Source organism: Melospiza melodia, chromosome 20 (assembly GCF_035770615.1).
Source record: "Melospiza melodia melodia isolate bMelMel2 chromosome 20, bMelMel2.pri, whole genome shotgun sequence".
NCBI classification, from domain to species: Eukaryota; Metazoa; Chordata; class Aves; order Passeriformes; family Passerellidae; genus Melospiza; species Melospiza melodia.
The window spans coordinates 7045305-7057356 of NC_086213.1; the positions used below are offsets into that span (position 1 = coordinate 7045305).

Sequence of the window (12052 nt, forward strand, 5' to 3'; positions counted from 1 at the left end):
GAAGCTACATCACCCACACACATGTAGAAATGGAATTAAGAGAGGGGAGCAGGGGTTTGCCGGCTGAGGAGCTCCGTGCCTGGGCTGCTCCCGGGCTCGGCTGCCTCGGTCCCCGTGAATGCCGCTGTCCCAAGGTGACTCCTGGCAGCTCCAGCTGCTGTCCCCAGCGCCACTGCAGGGACGGGGAGCTAAACCCGGCTTTGGAATGGGCTCCAGGGGAGCCGGAGCGGGGGCAGCTCCGCCCTGGGTGGCTGCAGGGGAGGCAAAGGCGGGGTGACAGCGCCCAGAACTCATCTTGCACAGCTGTCCCCGGGCTCTGCTCACACTCCCCCTCAGAGCAAGGTAGAGGGCATGGCCTTCCCTGTCCTTCCCAAAGACTATTTTGGGGACATACTCGGGCGGCGGGGTTGACAAAGAATCAAGGAGAAAATAAGTCAATATATATTCAAAAATATGGAAGTGCTAAAGACGCTAGAAGCCCACTTAACCCCCGAAAAATAAACAGCGCGTCTGAGCACAAATCGACAAAAGCAAAAGTCCATGCACCCCTCCCGCGCTCCGGGGCTCGCAGGCGTCCGGGAGCGAGCGGACAATGGCACCGGGAGAAGCACACGGGAGCGGCCGAGAGGGGCGAGTGTTCCCTGTAACGTGACACCAGGCCAAGGCTCAGCGCCTTTGGGTTGTCTATTGCTTGGAGCCTGGATTCCAGTTTCCTCAGTTCAGTCAATTGACCCAAAAACTTCTCATGGACTAGTCTACCTTAAAAAAAAAAACCCAAATAACAAAAAATGAAACAAAACAAAACAAAAAAACCAAGCCAAAAAAACCCCAATAGAAAATGAAGCTTATATTTCTTTGTTTTAGTCAAACATGCTCGCTTTTTTCTTTTTTTTTTTCTTTTTTGGTCAAAACTTTAAAAAATTGTTCGTTTTGTTTCTTTTTTTTAAAAAAAAAAAAGACAAAACGTGAGGTTTGGTAAAACTTACGCATAGAGACTATACTGGTTTGAGTGGAAAAAAAAAACAAAACAAACCACCAAAAACCAACAAATGAAAAAATGCAAGTGTAAACCTTAGTCATTTCAGAAGGGATGATTCTACTGGCTGTGAATTTTTACCACCACAGTCACGGGAGGCTTGAAATAAGCCATAGCTTTCCACAAGCTCACGCCAACAAAGTCAAGGGGGCCAAGAATCGGTGGGCAAAGTTCTCTGTCTTCTCTCCTAAACCAATAGCAGCTGTTGGCTGTGATGTCTTCGGCAGATGTTGCAAGAACATTTTGTTTCTTTTTCTTTTCATTTTTTCTTTTTTTTTTTTTTTTGTGTGCGTGTGTTAAATTGTCTAAAAGGGAGGATATGAAACACTTTGGTTTGCTTTCTCCTCCTCTCCCCCACCTTATTGCACTCTGGATTCTAGTAAATTATAGGCTGCTATGCCCTCACCCTCTGTCCTGCCAGGTGTTTACAGACTGACCCAGATGTGCTGGGGGAGTGGAAGATGAGGGGGACATTTTCCCCTCCCCATAGTATCCAGACTCAATAAACAAAGCTGGAAAGGGCCCAAAAAGCTCAGAGAAGTTTTCTGCTTTTATCTAAAAGTGACTACAGACAGCCAAGAGACTGCGAATTGAGCCAGTCCAAGCAGCCAGCACAGCCTCTAGCTCAGTGTATTTTTTGCTTTGTCTTTGGCCAAGCTTTGCTTTAACATTTCTCTAGTTGACTTTTGATGGAAGGACGGGGTGGTAAAAATCCCTTAACTTTAATTTAGCTTCTACTTTTATACATTTAATTACTTACAATTAAAAAAAATGCCTAATCTTTCACTAACCATCTTATTGTTCTCATGAATTCAAGAGGTAGCAAAGGTAACAAGTCTGTCCACACAGACTTGCTCTTTAGTGAGGGAGGAAAGCTAAAAACATACACACACACAAAAAATAAAATAAAAAAATAATAAAAAAGTACCTATGGAACTTGTAGCAAGTCCAGCCTACATCAAACCCCCTCCCCACCCACCCACCCTAGAATTAACCTCAGACCTTCCAGTTCAAACATTCACATAAACGTTACAATGGTTTTTCCTTTAATAAAACAAGTACCTCTAAGCAAAGAATATTCATACGAAACTACTAGAAAAGTAAAGACGACCCCCTGCTCACTGAAAGAAATTCCCAGGGCATCCAGTCCCTGTTCAGTCATGGGTAAGGCAAAAGAGGTTTGCATGTTTTATGGGAGAAGGTGGCACGTGGTTATGTGTGCCAAGGACAAAGATCAAAACCAAAATGGGGAGGGATGGTAAGGGAGGCTTCGCCATTTGTTAAATGAAGTACTGGGACTGGTGCAGCCCTGAGAGCTGCTCCTCACCATCGCCAGCCCAGGGGGACAGGGGTGGGCTTCACCGCTGCTGTGGCTTTCCCACAGTCTCTGGAGGGACTGCCAACCCCGTGAGATGGTCCACAGACTCAGCTTCTGCACTTGAGAATGCTGTTATTTCACAGCTACTTAGGCCACTGAAAAGGTGTATTTTGTTTTTTTATTTTTTATGGCAAGAAATACCCCTACTGAGTTTGGTTTTAGGAGAGGAGATGAGTACAGTGACAGGAACATAGAAAGAGGCAGGGAGGGGGAGCCAGCAGAGACTGAAAGTTCCCCAAGGTCCCCCTACCTGCTCCAGATAAACAATATGGCAATGAAGTCGATGTGTGCAAAAAGGAGAGGTATTTCCTGCCAGGTCATCAAAATTTGAAGGGAGACTGGGACTAAATGCATCAGCTTGGCTGTGGACCTTTCTTTTCTTAAAAAAAGGAAAAAAAAACAACTTTTTTTTAAATGTTAAAGCTACATTTGTTTAGGCCTCTCATGACTGAACAGAGTATGGGGAGTTGCCCCTTTTTTTTTTTTTTTCTTTTTTCTTTTTTTTTTAAGCAGCAAGTCTACAGAAAGGTAAATCACTGCGGATGGGCTTGAAGCTCATTCTGGAGTCTTTGGCTTATGTGGGAGAGGTATGCATTCGCAGGTGGCTGATCAGATTGCGCTGCTGGGTGAATTTCCCACCACACAGTTGACATTCGTAAGGTTTTTCTCCTGAGTGGACACGCATATGCTCTGTTAGTCGGTACTGCCGGGTAAAGCGCATCCCACATTCCTCACAAGCAAAGGGCTTGAGCCCCAGGTGGCTGCGCATGTGCCGTGTCATGGTGCCACGCTGTGTGAACATCTTGCCGCAGATGTTGCAAGGGAAGGGCCGCGTCAGCCAGTGAGTCTTCTCGTGCTGCCGCAGCGTGGCCGGATCCTTGTAGCTCTTCTCACACACTGAACACTTGAAGGGCCGGGACTCCGCAGCGTAGGACTGATTGGGGTTGGACAAATCCTCAGCTTCATCCTTGCTGCCGTATGTGCCTTCCTCCTTGATGTAAAGGTCTTCCTCAGTGTGCGTTTCCACGTGGGCATTGAGCTGCTCAGAGCTCGGGAAGCCTTTGCCACAGGGAATGCAGACATACAGGTTGTCACCATAGGCCACCGGCTCAAACCCCTCCTGCCGGTAGACGTAGTTGGCACTGGTATGGCCGCCGCTCTCGCTCTCGCTCTGGCCACTGTCATCACTGTTCTCCTTACCGTTTTCTACCTCCTCCTTACACGGGTAGGGCAGGTCTGCCCCGTAGGCCCCAGCCAGACTCCTCTCCACAGACTTGGACAAGGGCCCCAGCAGGATACCATTGGGCAGCCCTTCACCCTCGTCCCTGTCTTTGCCCCCTTCTTTTCGGTCAAAGGCGTTGTCTTTCTTGATCCACTCCTTCTTGCGGGATGAGTGCCGGAGGCCCTTGCGCTGGCTGCTCTCTGTCAGTGAGTGGTGGCACTCCTCACTCAGATCCATCTCCATGGGGTCGCTGCTGTCCGCCATGCTGTGGGGGGCTCCGACGCCAGGCTCGTCGAACGATGAGGCACTGTTGGCTGCAGGGGCTGAGGCAGATTGGGGAGAGCCGTGCTGGCTTTCGCTGTGCTGCGTGTCATCGTGGGAGGCTGCGGCAGGGAGCGAGGGGCTTTTTTTGGACAGGTCAAGGCCTAGTTCCTGGTCACCGGTGCTCCCGTTCGCACTGCTGCTCCCACCGCCGTTCTTGCTGGTTCCCCTGCTTAAGGAGTGACAGTTCTCTTGGTTGGAGCTGCTGATGAAGACCTCGTCATCAGAGAGCTTTCCCTTTGACAGCTCCTTTGAGTGCGAGCCCTTCAACCCCTCATTTGACCCTGAATAGCGAGCTTGGATGACTGAAGCAGTGGAAAGTCTCTGACTCCTGGCAGATCTCCCAACACCAAGGCCACCGGCCTTGCCAGCAAAGGACTTGCCGTTCCGCTTCAGCTTCTTTCTGCAGAGAGCTGCCAGGTCGTGCAGTTGGAGGTAGCTTGCTGCGGTGAGGAGAGCATTAAAGTTCTGTTCACCAGGCTGGTCAGTCGTTAAGAGCTTGCCAGTATAAATAAAGTCCAAGATCTGCCGGAACACGGTGGGGTTCACCATGTCCGTGTCTAAGTTTATCAGGTTGTCATGCAGGACAAGGGATTTGAAATACATGCTGCTGGCTGCCAGGATGTTCTTATGGGCACGAAACAGGGCATTTTCTACCACAATGATCACATCACAGAGGAAACCTTTGGCTCGTTGCTGGTTCAGCTGCAGTAGCAGTTGTTTGGCATGATTTGGCAGTTCCATCTCCACCTTCTCGTCCTCTCACCTTCACCCTACCACCTGAAAAACACGAGGATGAGAGGTGTGAGCGTGCTGTCTCCACTAGAGCAGGTTACATTTAATAGACTTGTTTAACACAGTGCAGACTATGTTAGGCTTGACACTGACTTGGGAGATCTAAGAACACTGAGCCCAGCAAGCTGTGATCCTGCTGGGAATACAGAGAGAAATATTTCTCATGCTAAGACTTGATTCAAATCTTTCAAAAATCAGATTTGTAATTATCTTTTTACAAAAGTAATTGTCGTTGGCTGGAATCACTATTCAAAAGATATCAGCATGAAAACAATAGGAAAACAATTAGGTACAGAGGAAAGCTCTTCTCTCCTGACACAGACTTGAAGGGAGTATGAGAAGTGAGAAAAAGAGGAAGAAAAGAGAAGCATCTACTTCACTGTCATTTGCATATCTGAGCATGTAAAATAATTTGCATAAACTGCAGCTTCCCTGCTTTAATGTGGAGTTTGTTTCTTGGCCATTACATGTTGAAATCTTGTAACACCCAGCTGCTCTGGGGTTGAGAAAATGACATGTAGCAACTAAATCCATTGAAGATGGAATTACCCACACTGAGGTGTGAATGGGAAGCCTCCTTAAGAGAATAAAAAGCTGCTTTAAAAACCACTTCCCTGGCTATGTCCACATCCCAATCCATTAACACGTAGGGTCAGAATCAACCCTCAACTGGCTGAAATTCAGGATGCTGAGCTAGCTAAATGTCACCAAATGTCTTCACAAATCTGAAACATTTTTCTCAAGTTAATTTTGTTCTGTCTTTAATTTTTGAATAATTTTGTTTAAAATAATAGAGTTAAGTAGCATATCTCAAGTCACAGTTTCTCTATCCTGAAATACGATAAAGAGAGGAAAATTGTGGTTACCTGCATATAGTTAATGCATTTCACAAACAGTAGTCATGATGTATTTTAGTTTAGATGTTTATATTGGCATTCCCAGTGGTATGGACTGTAGGAAACAGCCACATTGAGATATGTCAGAACTAACTGCAGTTGCACGTTAGGTAGATATTACAATCAAACCCAGAATTCAATCTGGGACTGCATTTGGGAATCCAAGACCAATTTTTTTTTCCTTGTTTTTTGGAAGGCTTTTTGGTGTGTGTGCGTTTGTTTGAAAGTGCCAACTACTACTTGCATTTATCCATTAAAGTTAATTTAAAATAGTTTCTGAGGTTCAAAAGAAGGAATTAAATATCAAATTAACAACAACCACCATTTAGCCTTCTACTTCCTTTCTTCCTTTCCCAGTTCATCATATTATTGAAACATTTCTCTTATTGAAGGAGAAGCAAGCCATAAATAGAGAATTTAAGAGCTTAAGTTCTCTCTTAAAAACATCATCAGTTAATTTTTTTATTGTTTGTGTGTTCTATTACCACACTCTGTCCCACCAGAGTTCAAATGATGAAGCATCAGACTGCATTATGTTCCCTCTGTGCCAAGTATAGGTACACAACAAAAAGAAATAAGGAGTGATGCAGTTAGTATAAAAAATTGCTTCCCTCAAACCTGATTCTTACTATGTGATGATAAACAGAAAGACTGCATTTGGCAGAAAGGTGGTAAATTTACATCATCCATTTCTGCACAACAGAGAGGTTTTGCTTTATGAAAAAAGCTACCAAAAAGATAAAAAATTAAATATTTCCTCCAGCATTGTTGCTTGACTACCCTGGTACTTTTCCTAACAGATCTGCCAAGCAGATGCCTCCCTTTTTCCACAGGACACAGCTCTTTGCTTGTTTGCTGGTCAGCCTGGTGCTTGCTTATGCTTTTGGTGGAATTTCTTGGTGGCTCTTCAGTGCAGCAGCACCTAATTTAGCATCCACACAGATCCCTCTGGCTCATCACCCTGGCCCACATCTAAAAAGGCTGCTCTGCTTCCCCATTTGATTTTGTTTCAGCAATGGATGGCAACTCAAGAACACGGTGGATTCACCGCGGTGCCTCTGTGCACATGGACATTGTCCCCAGAGCTCGATGCCTTTAGAAAGGGTGGCAGCCAAAAGGAGGAAGTACAGGCTTGCCATGGTGCTAGTTCCACCCATAGTGTTTCTGTAATAGAAACTCACCCTGCAGAATCAGAAAAATGTGATAGAACAGGGGCTCCTGTCCTCCCCTGAGCAGTGCTGAGCATTTAAAAACCAAGTTTTGATGTAATTAGTCTGATCAGAGTTGCAGGATAGAGGATGCAGCATGTCTGGTTCTTGTGGATTGCTTCCAGAATTGCTGATTAAGTGGAAGAAGCAGCAGCACAGAGGCACAAAATATCCACTTTTATCTAGCCAGGCCAGTAAAAGCCCTTACTTCTGGGTCACTGAGATACATCGATAGGGGAGGACAAAAACATGGCTTGCAACTTAACAGCATCTTGCTATATAAATGCATCCTGCATTTACAGCAAGATACAGCCTAGTACTACAGATAGCAGGAAACAGCCTAGCACTACAATCTCACTGCAAACATCATGGTGCTGTTCCATGCATGTAACACACAAAATCCCTGGGTGTGATTTTTAAGTGTTCCATAAAGGAACAAATATGGGAAAGGAAGGGAAACAGTATAGCCAATATTTTCTGCCTAAACAAAGTAGTAGTAGTCGTAATAATAATAATATTACTGAAGTTTAAGTAGGCTTATTTCCCATTGATGTAGCACTAAGAGCAGAGGCCTAGAAATCACTGGATTCAAGTTGTCTAAGCCTTAAGACTTAAAACAGCTATTAATGCAGAATATTTTTAGCTTTTTACCTTTTTTTTCTTTTTACTGTTTTTTTTTTTTACTTTCTGCCTTAAATGATATTGAAACCAAGTAATGAGCCAACAGAGAAAGCCCTGGAAAGAGAGTTAGAATTCTAATTCTGCTACTGACCTTCATGAGAAAGATAATATTATTACTGAGTATGTTCTGCTGCATAAAAACTAGCATAGTACAAGTTGTTTAAATTACCTCTATTTATCTCACATGTCAAATTTTACAGGACTGTTCATGTTCAGTAGGACATATGTATAAGGTAGGCTATTACCTTCAGCAGATTTCAAATGCAGTGGTCTGGTGTAAGCAGTATAACCATGCCTATCAAATTTGAATTTGTTAGCTGAAGTCTAACGTGGATTTAACAACCCCAAAAAAATGAATGTAATGAATCAAGGCAGCAAAACCTTCAACCAAGCTTAGAGCATTGTGTTTAAAACATTGTCAGAATTGCCCACCAAGGGCTTTGCCCAGGACAGGAGTATGGCTCAGAGAACACTCCTTTGGCTGATGTCCCTTTGTTGACAAAAGCCTTATTGCAACCTGCTTTGTGTATCTTGTGCAGTCCTCAACAAAAATAAATCCAGTCCAGATATTTCAGAGAGGTGTCTAGTTACAGACCCTTCTTTGACCATGATGCAATTTCAGAGGTGGAGGAAGAAAAGTGTGTTGGAAAAGTTGTTAGCAAAAGAGAAGCAGGCATTATTCCTTAACTTATGGCATTCCTAGAATCTCACTTCTAGCTGAAAGCATGGGACCTAGGACAACTGTGAGTTTAAATCCTCTTTAAAAGTTATTTACCCAAACAAATGGCAGGTGCAGCTTAGAAAGGCCTTGCTATCCATTAGTTTGCAGGGAGTGTCTCTTAACAAACCATAACATTTGACTAACATCACCACAACCCTCCAAAGCCCTTTAAAATCACAGTGGTTTATACTTCTTGTATTTCAGTATCATTTTTAATAACCCTTCCTTTTCTGTTTTCTGGAAAGAAAAAAAACAAAACACCAGAAAAAAAATACACTCCCAGTTCAGAGGAGCCCTGGTTCAGAAAAGGCTCAGGTGCATTTCTAGTAAAAAACCCAACTCCCCAGACCTCAAGAATACATAAATGTCTCACTGGGGCCACAGTCTTTAAGCATTGAATGTGGTGTGCAAAATTTCACCCATTTGTAGTTAAAAGGGGATTACAGAAGGCTCTGGACAAATGGCAGCAGTGATGGTCTTTTCCCAGATTCAGCTTGGGTTTCTCACATTCAAGACACTTTTTTCAGAGCAGTTAACCTGCTCAAATACTCCCATGCTAGAAGGGAATGAAACAAGGCTAAGGCTCTCCACTACCTCCACCATATCCATGACACTGAGACACAGCACATGCAAAGACATGAGAAGTACAGGGCACAAATCACAGAATACAGTAATGCTGCAAGCAGATGCCACACATCAAACAAAGCTTTGCAAGCTAAGAGCCGACAGCACCTTCATACCCAATAGTGCCCCAGGAGCTGGGACCTGCGAGCTGCTGTGCCCAGCCTGGGGCACACCCTGACCCCAGGGGCTCTGCACAACACACAGGCTGCTCCTGGAGCTGTGCTGCTCTCACTACACGGCAGGAAAAAAACTTCATTTGCTCTCAATTTGCACAAAGACTCTGGACACCACAGAAAATGAAATTGCTAAACAGAGGAGAAGAGACATCCCTTCACCTCTTTCAACAGTATAAAATCTACATATTCACTACAGGTTTGATTCTCTTTAATATCACTAAATCTCTACCCAAAAGTAATTGCTGAATGAATGCTAAATGTGTTATCTTAGCAACCTCTGGCAGGAGATGCTCTTTGATTCCATCTCTGAGTTATAGATTGCAGCACATGAATATTGTTTACCTTTTAAGAAGCAACACCAGTGAAGCAAAGAATCAATCATAAACAGATCTAAGGAATCACTCATTTCACGTAGAGGATTTGTGGCTGGATGAGAAGGCTAGACACCAAGCACCTGAACAGTGAGTTAACAGTACTGCAGATAAAAACCAACAAACAGATTAGATGTGATGTATCAAATTAGATGCTGTTAAAACATCAGCCTACTGTGCATGTTATAATAGACCCAGAAAAAGACAGTGGCCTGCTTACTTATTTCTCCACCTTCCCAAGCAGTTGGGCTGCACTGAGCAGACACTGCAGCAGTGAGCATGGGGAAGAACAAGACAAAATGAAATCCACAGTCTCCTACATAGCTCTCTCCCACCAATTTATGACATTAAAAATGCTGTGTCCAGCTGCTACTGGAACCGAGTGAAACTGAAACAGATGACTTCTGCACCCTTCAGTCTCAGATGAACCAACTTTTTTTGAGCACTTGTTGACCCCACTGGGAAGAGAGCTTTCCTGTTCCCCACTGGCTTATCTGATCTTCCTTTCCCCACATCCCAACAGAGCCAGGACCCTCAGAGGTGTCAGTGTAGTGGGTGCTTCACAGCCACTAACCTGCCCCCAGGAGTTGCATTTGGCAGGTCGTTGGCCCATGACTTTTAAAGATATTCACATTCTAGAACAGCAGAAGCATGGGGAGAAGTGTTGGAACTGTGTTAGTCCAAATGGTTCCCTATCCCCGGCCCCTTGGAGCAGTCAGATAGCAGAATTCAGAAGCTGAGGCACAAACATGCATTTTCATCACTGGCAGTGGAACAGCAAAAGCTCTGTGAAGAAGGCTCAAGCAGAAAACAGGATGCAGCACCCTTGTTTTTCTCACACAAATATTTAGCACTCTAAAATAGCTAAGACCAACATGTGAAGTTACTCAGGCAGAGGTCTGCAGAGCTGGGGGAGGTAGAGAAAACATGCAGGACAGATCAGGATGTGCAGCTGATTTTGCAGGTGTGGGCATGGAAAGGAGAAGGGAAATGGAGGATGGAGGATCATTTTGCAGAGGATACCACATCAGCAAACTGAAAGTGGCCCTTGTTTAATTTGTTACATTCCAATTAGTGCCAGGCAGAACTGCCCTCCTGGCTCCCCAAGGCAGCTCTTGCAGGACTCCTGCAGAAATGGCACAGCTTTGCTCAGGGACACGAGCACCTGTCTGGTACCTCTGTGCGGCAACGTTTGGATATTTGGGACGTGGGCAATACCTGCTCAACTGCTACCAGCTCCTGGCCCAAAAAGGAGAGGAAAAAAAGGAGATGATTTCCCAGTCCTTTCTCTCATGTTCTAGAACAACAAGGAGAGCCTGACATGGCTAGGCCCTTCTCTACTGCATGGCAAACTTCCCAGGGAAGGGGAATCTCCGTGGGTGAAAAGGGAAGGGGCTCTGTGTGCATGAAAGCACTAAAATCAGAAGAGCAAAGTGATTTCCAGTCAATGCAAGGCTGCAGCAAAGCAGGAGCACCTTGCTATACAAGCTGAAACTGTGAGCAGTAGAATGCAGATTTAACCACTTGGTTGCCGCTTACCATGCCAGGTACATTGGGCTAAAGGCACCTCCATCCAGTGCTGCCCGACGTGCCAGGTACATCCCATGATGTTCCATTGAAATCACAACAGGCCATCAATAGAACGTGGCTGCACGGATGCAGAATGGAGAACCAGCAGGGACGCTGTTAAATGCAATTAAAATACTGCAATCAAAATTGAAACGTACATTTTAATACAGCCACCTGCCTTAAATATGTAACTGCTAGAACAGCCTCCCCTCCACCCATCTCCCACAGCTGGTGAACTGTGACAGAAGCAGAACGGGACTCTGCAAGTTTCTTACTGCTGCTCCCTGGCCACTCGTGTTCATGACTCCCAAGAGCACTGAGCTTCAGGGGGACCAGGTCACATGTATCCAAAACCAGCAGATCCCAGGATGTCTGCACCAGCTTCCTTCTGCCCAGAAATTCAGGCAATGAAATATCATCACCATGTAGAAATGCCTCTCTGACAAGAACAGCCTGGTGCCAGAGCTTTTGGTCTCATTCCCAACACAGTACAGCAGAAGAAACACTTCAAACCTCATCCACTGTGTTGTCCCCATTTCCCTGGCCCACTTCCCAAGCCTTTGAAAAGATCTTCTAGAGATGTTATGGCATTGGACCAGGCTGGATACTTTGGTGCAAGGTGGGAGAAGACGACACTGCGTACCCTCTCCTATTTATAATGATGCTTCAGTGATCATTTAATCTCCATTCTTGGAGACTGGAAATCATGTTGATTCATGGTGAACTGCAGCTTGTATGCGCATCACAAAACTTAAGGTCTGTAATTCCACCCTCCCCTGCCCAAAGGAAAAAGCAACATCATTTTTTCCATGTCAGGGAAAGGCACATAGCACAGCTACCCTAGGTTTGACAGGCTGGTTGTATCCTCTGCAGTGCATCTCCTTCCCATGGAGTTCCTCTAATCAGCTCCAGTGGGATTATCGTGGAGCAGTCTCAGGGTAGATGCTAAGAACAGGTTCCTTTCTACAAGTGGTGATGCTGCCCCAGTGAAAACAAACAAACAAAGCCCAAATCCACCAAAAACCAGTACAGAAATAACCCTGCAGCCTGGTAG

At 45.1% G+C, this 12052-nt stretch overlaps 1 protein-coding gene across 5 annotated transcripts in view; it reads right to left on the reverse strand.

The window, feature by feature from the left end:
* Positions 1–2026: 2026 nt before the first annotated feature.
* Positions 2027–12052, reverse strand: part of HIC2 (HIC ZBTB transcriptional repressor 2) — a 71966-nt gene continuing 61940 nt past the window's right edge. For 3 of the 5 annotated variants that reach the window (XM_063172857.1, XM_063172859.1, XM_063172860.1), the window contains 2 exons: positions 10969–11112; positions 2027–4737 (listed from right to left, as the gene is read on the reverse strand). In XM_063172857.1, coding sequence (XP_063028927.1) covers positions 2989–4701 — 1713 coding nt within the window. In that variant the 5' untranslated portion in view covers positions 4702–4737; positions 10969–11112 and the 3' untranslated portion in view covers positions 2027–2988. Of the gene's footprint in view, positions 4738–9400; positions 9534–10968; positions 11113–12052 lie in introns of all 5 variants that reach the window. The other 2 variants (XM_063172858.1, XM_063172861.1) reach the window with 2 other exon arrangements.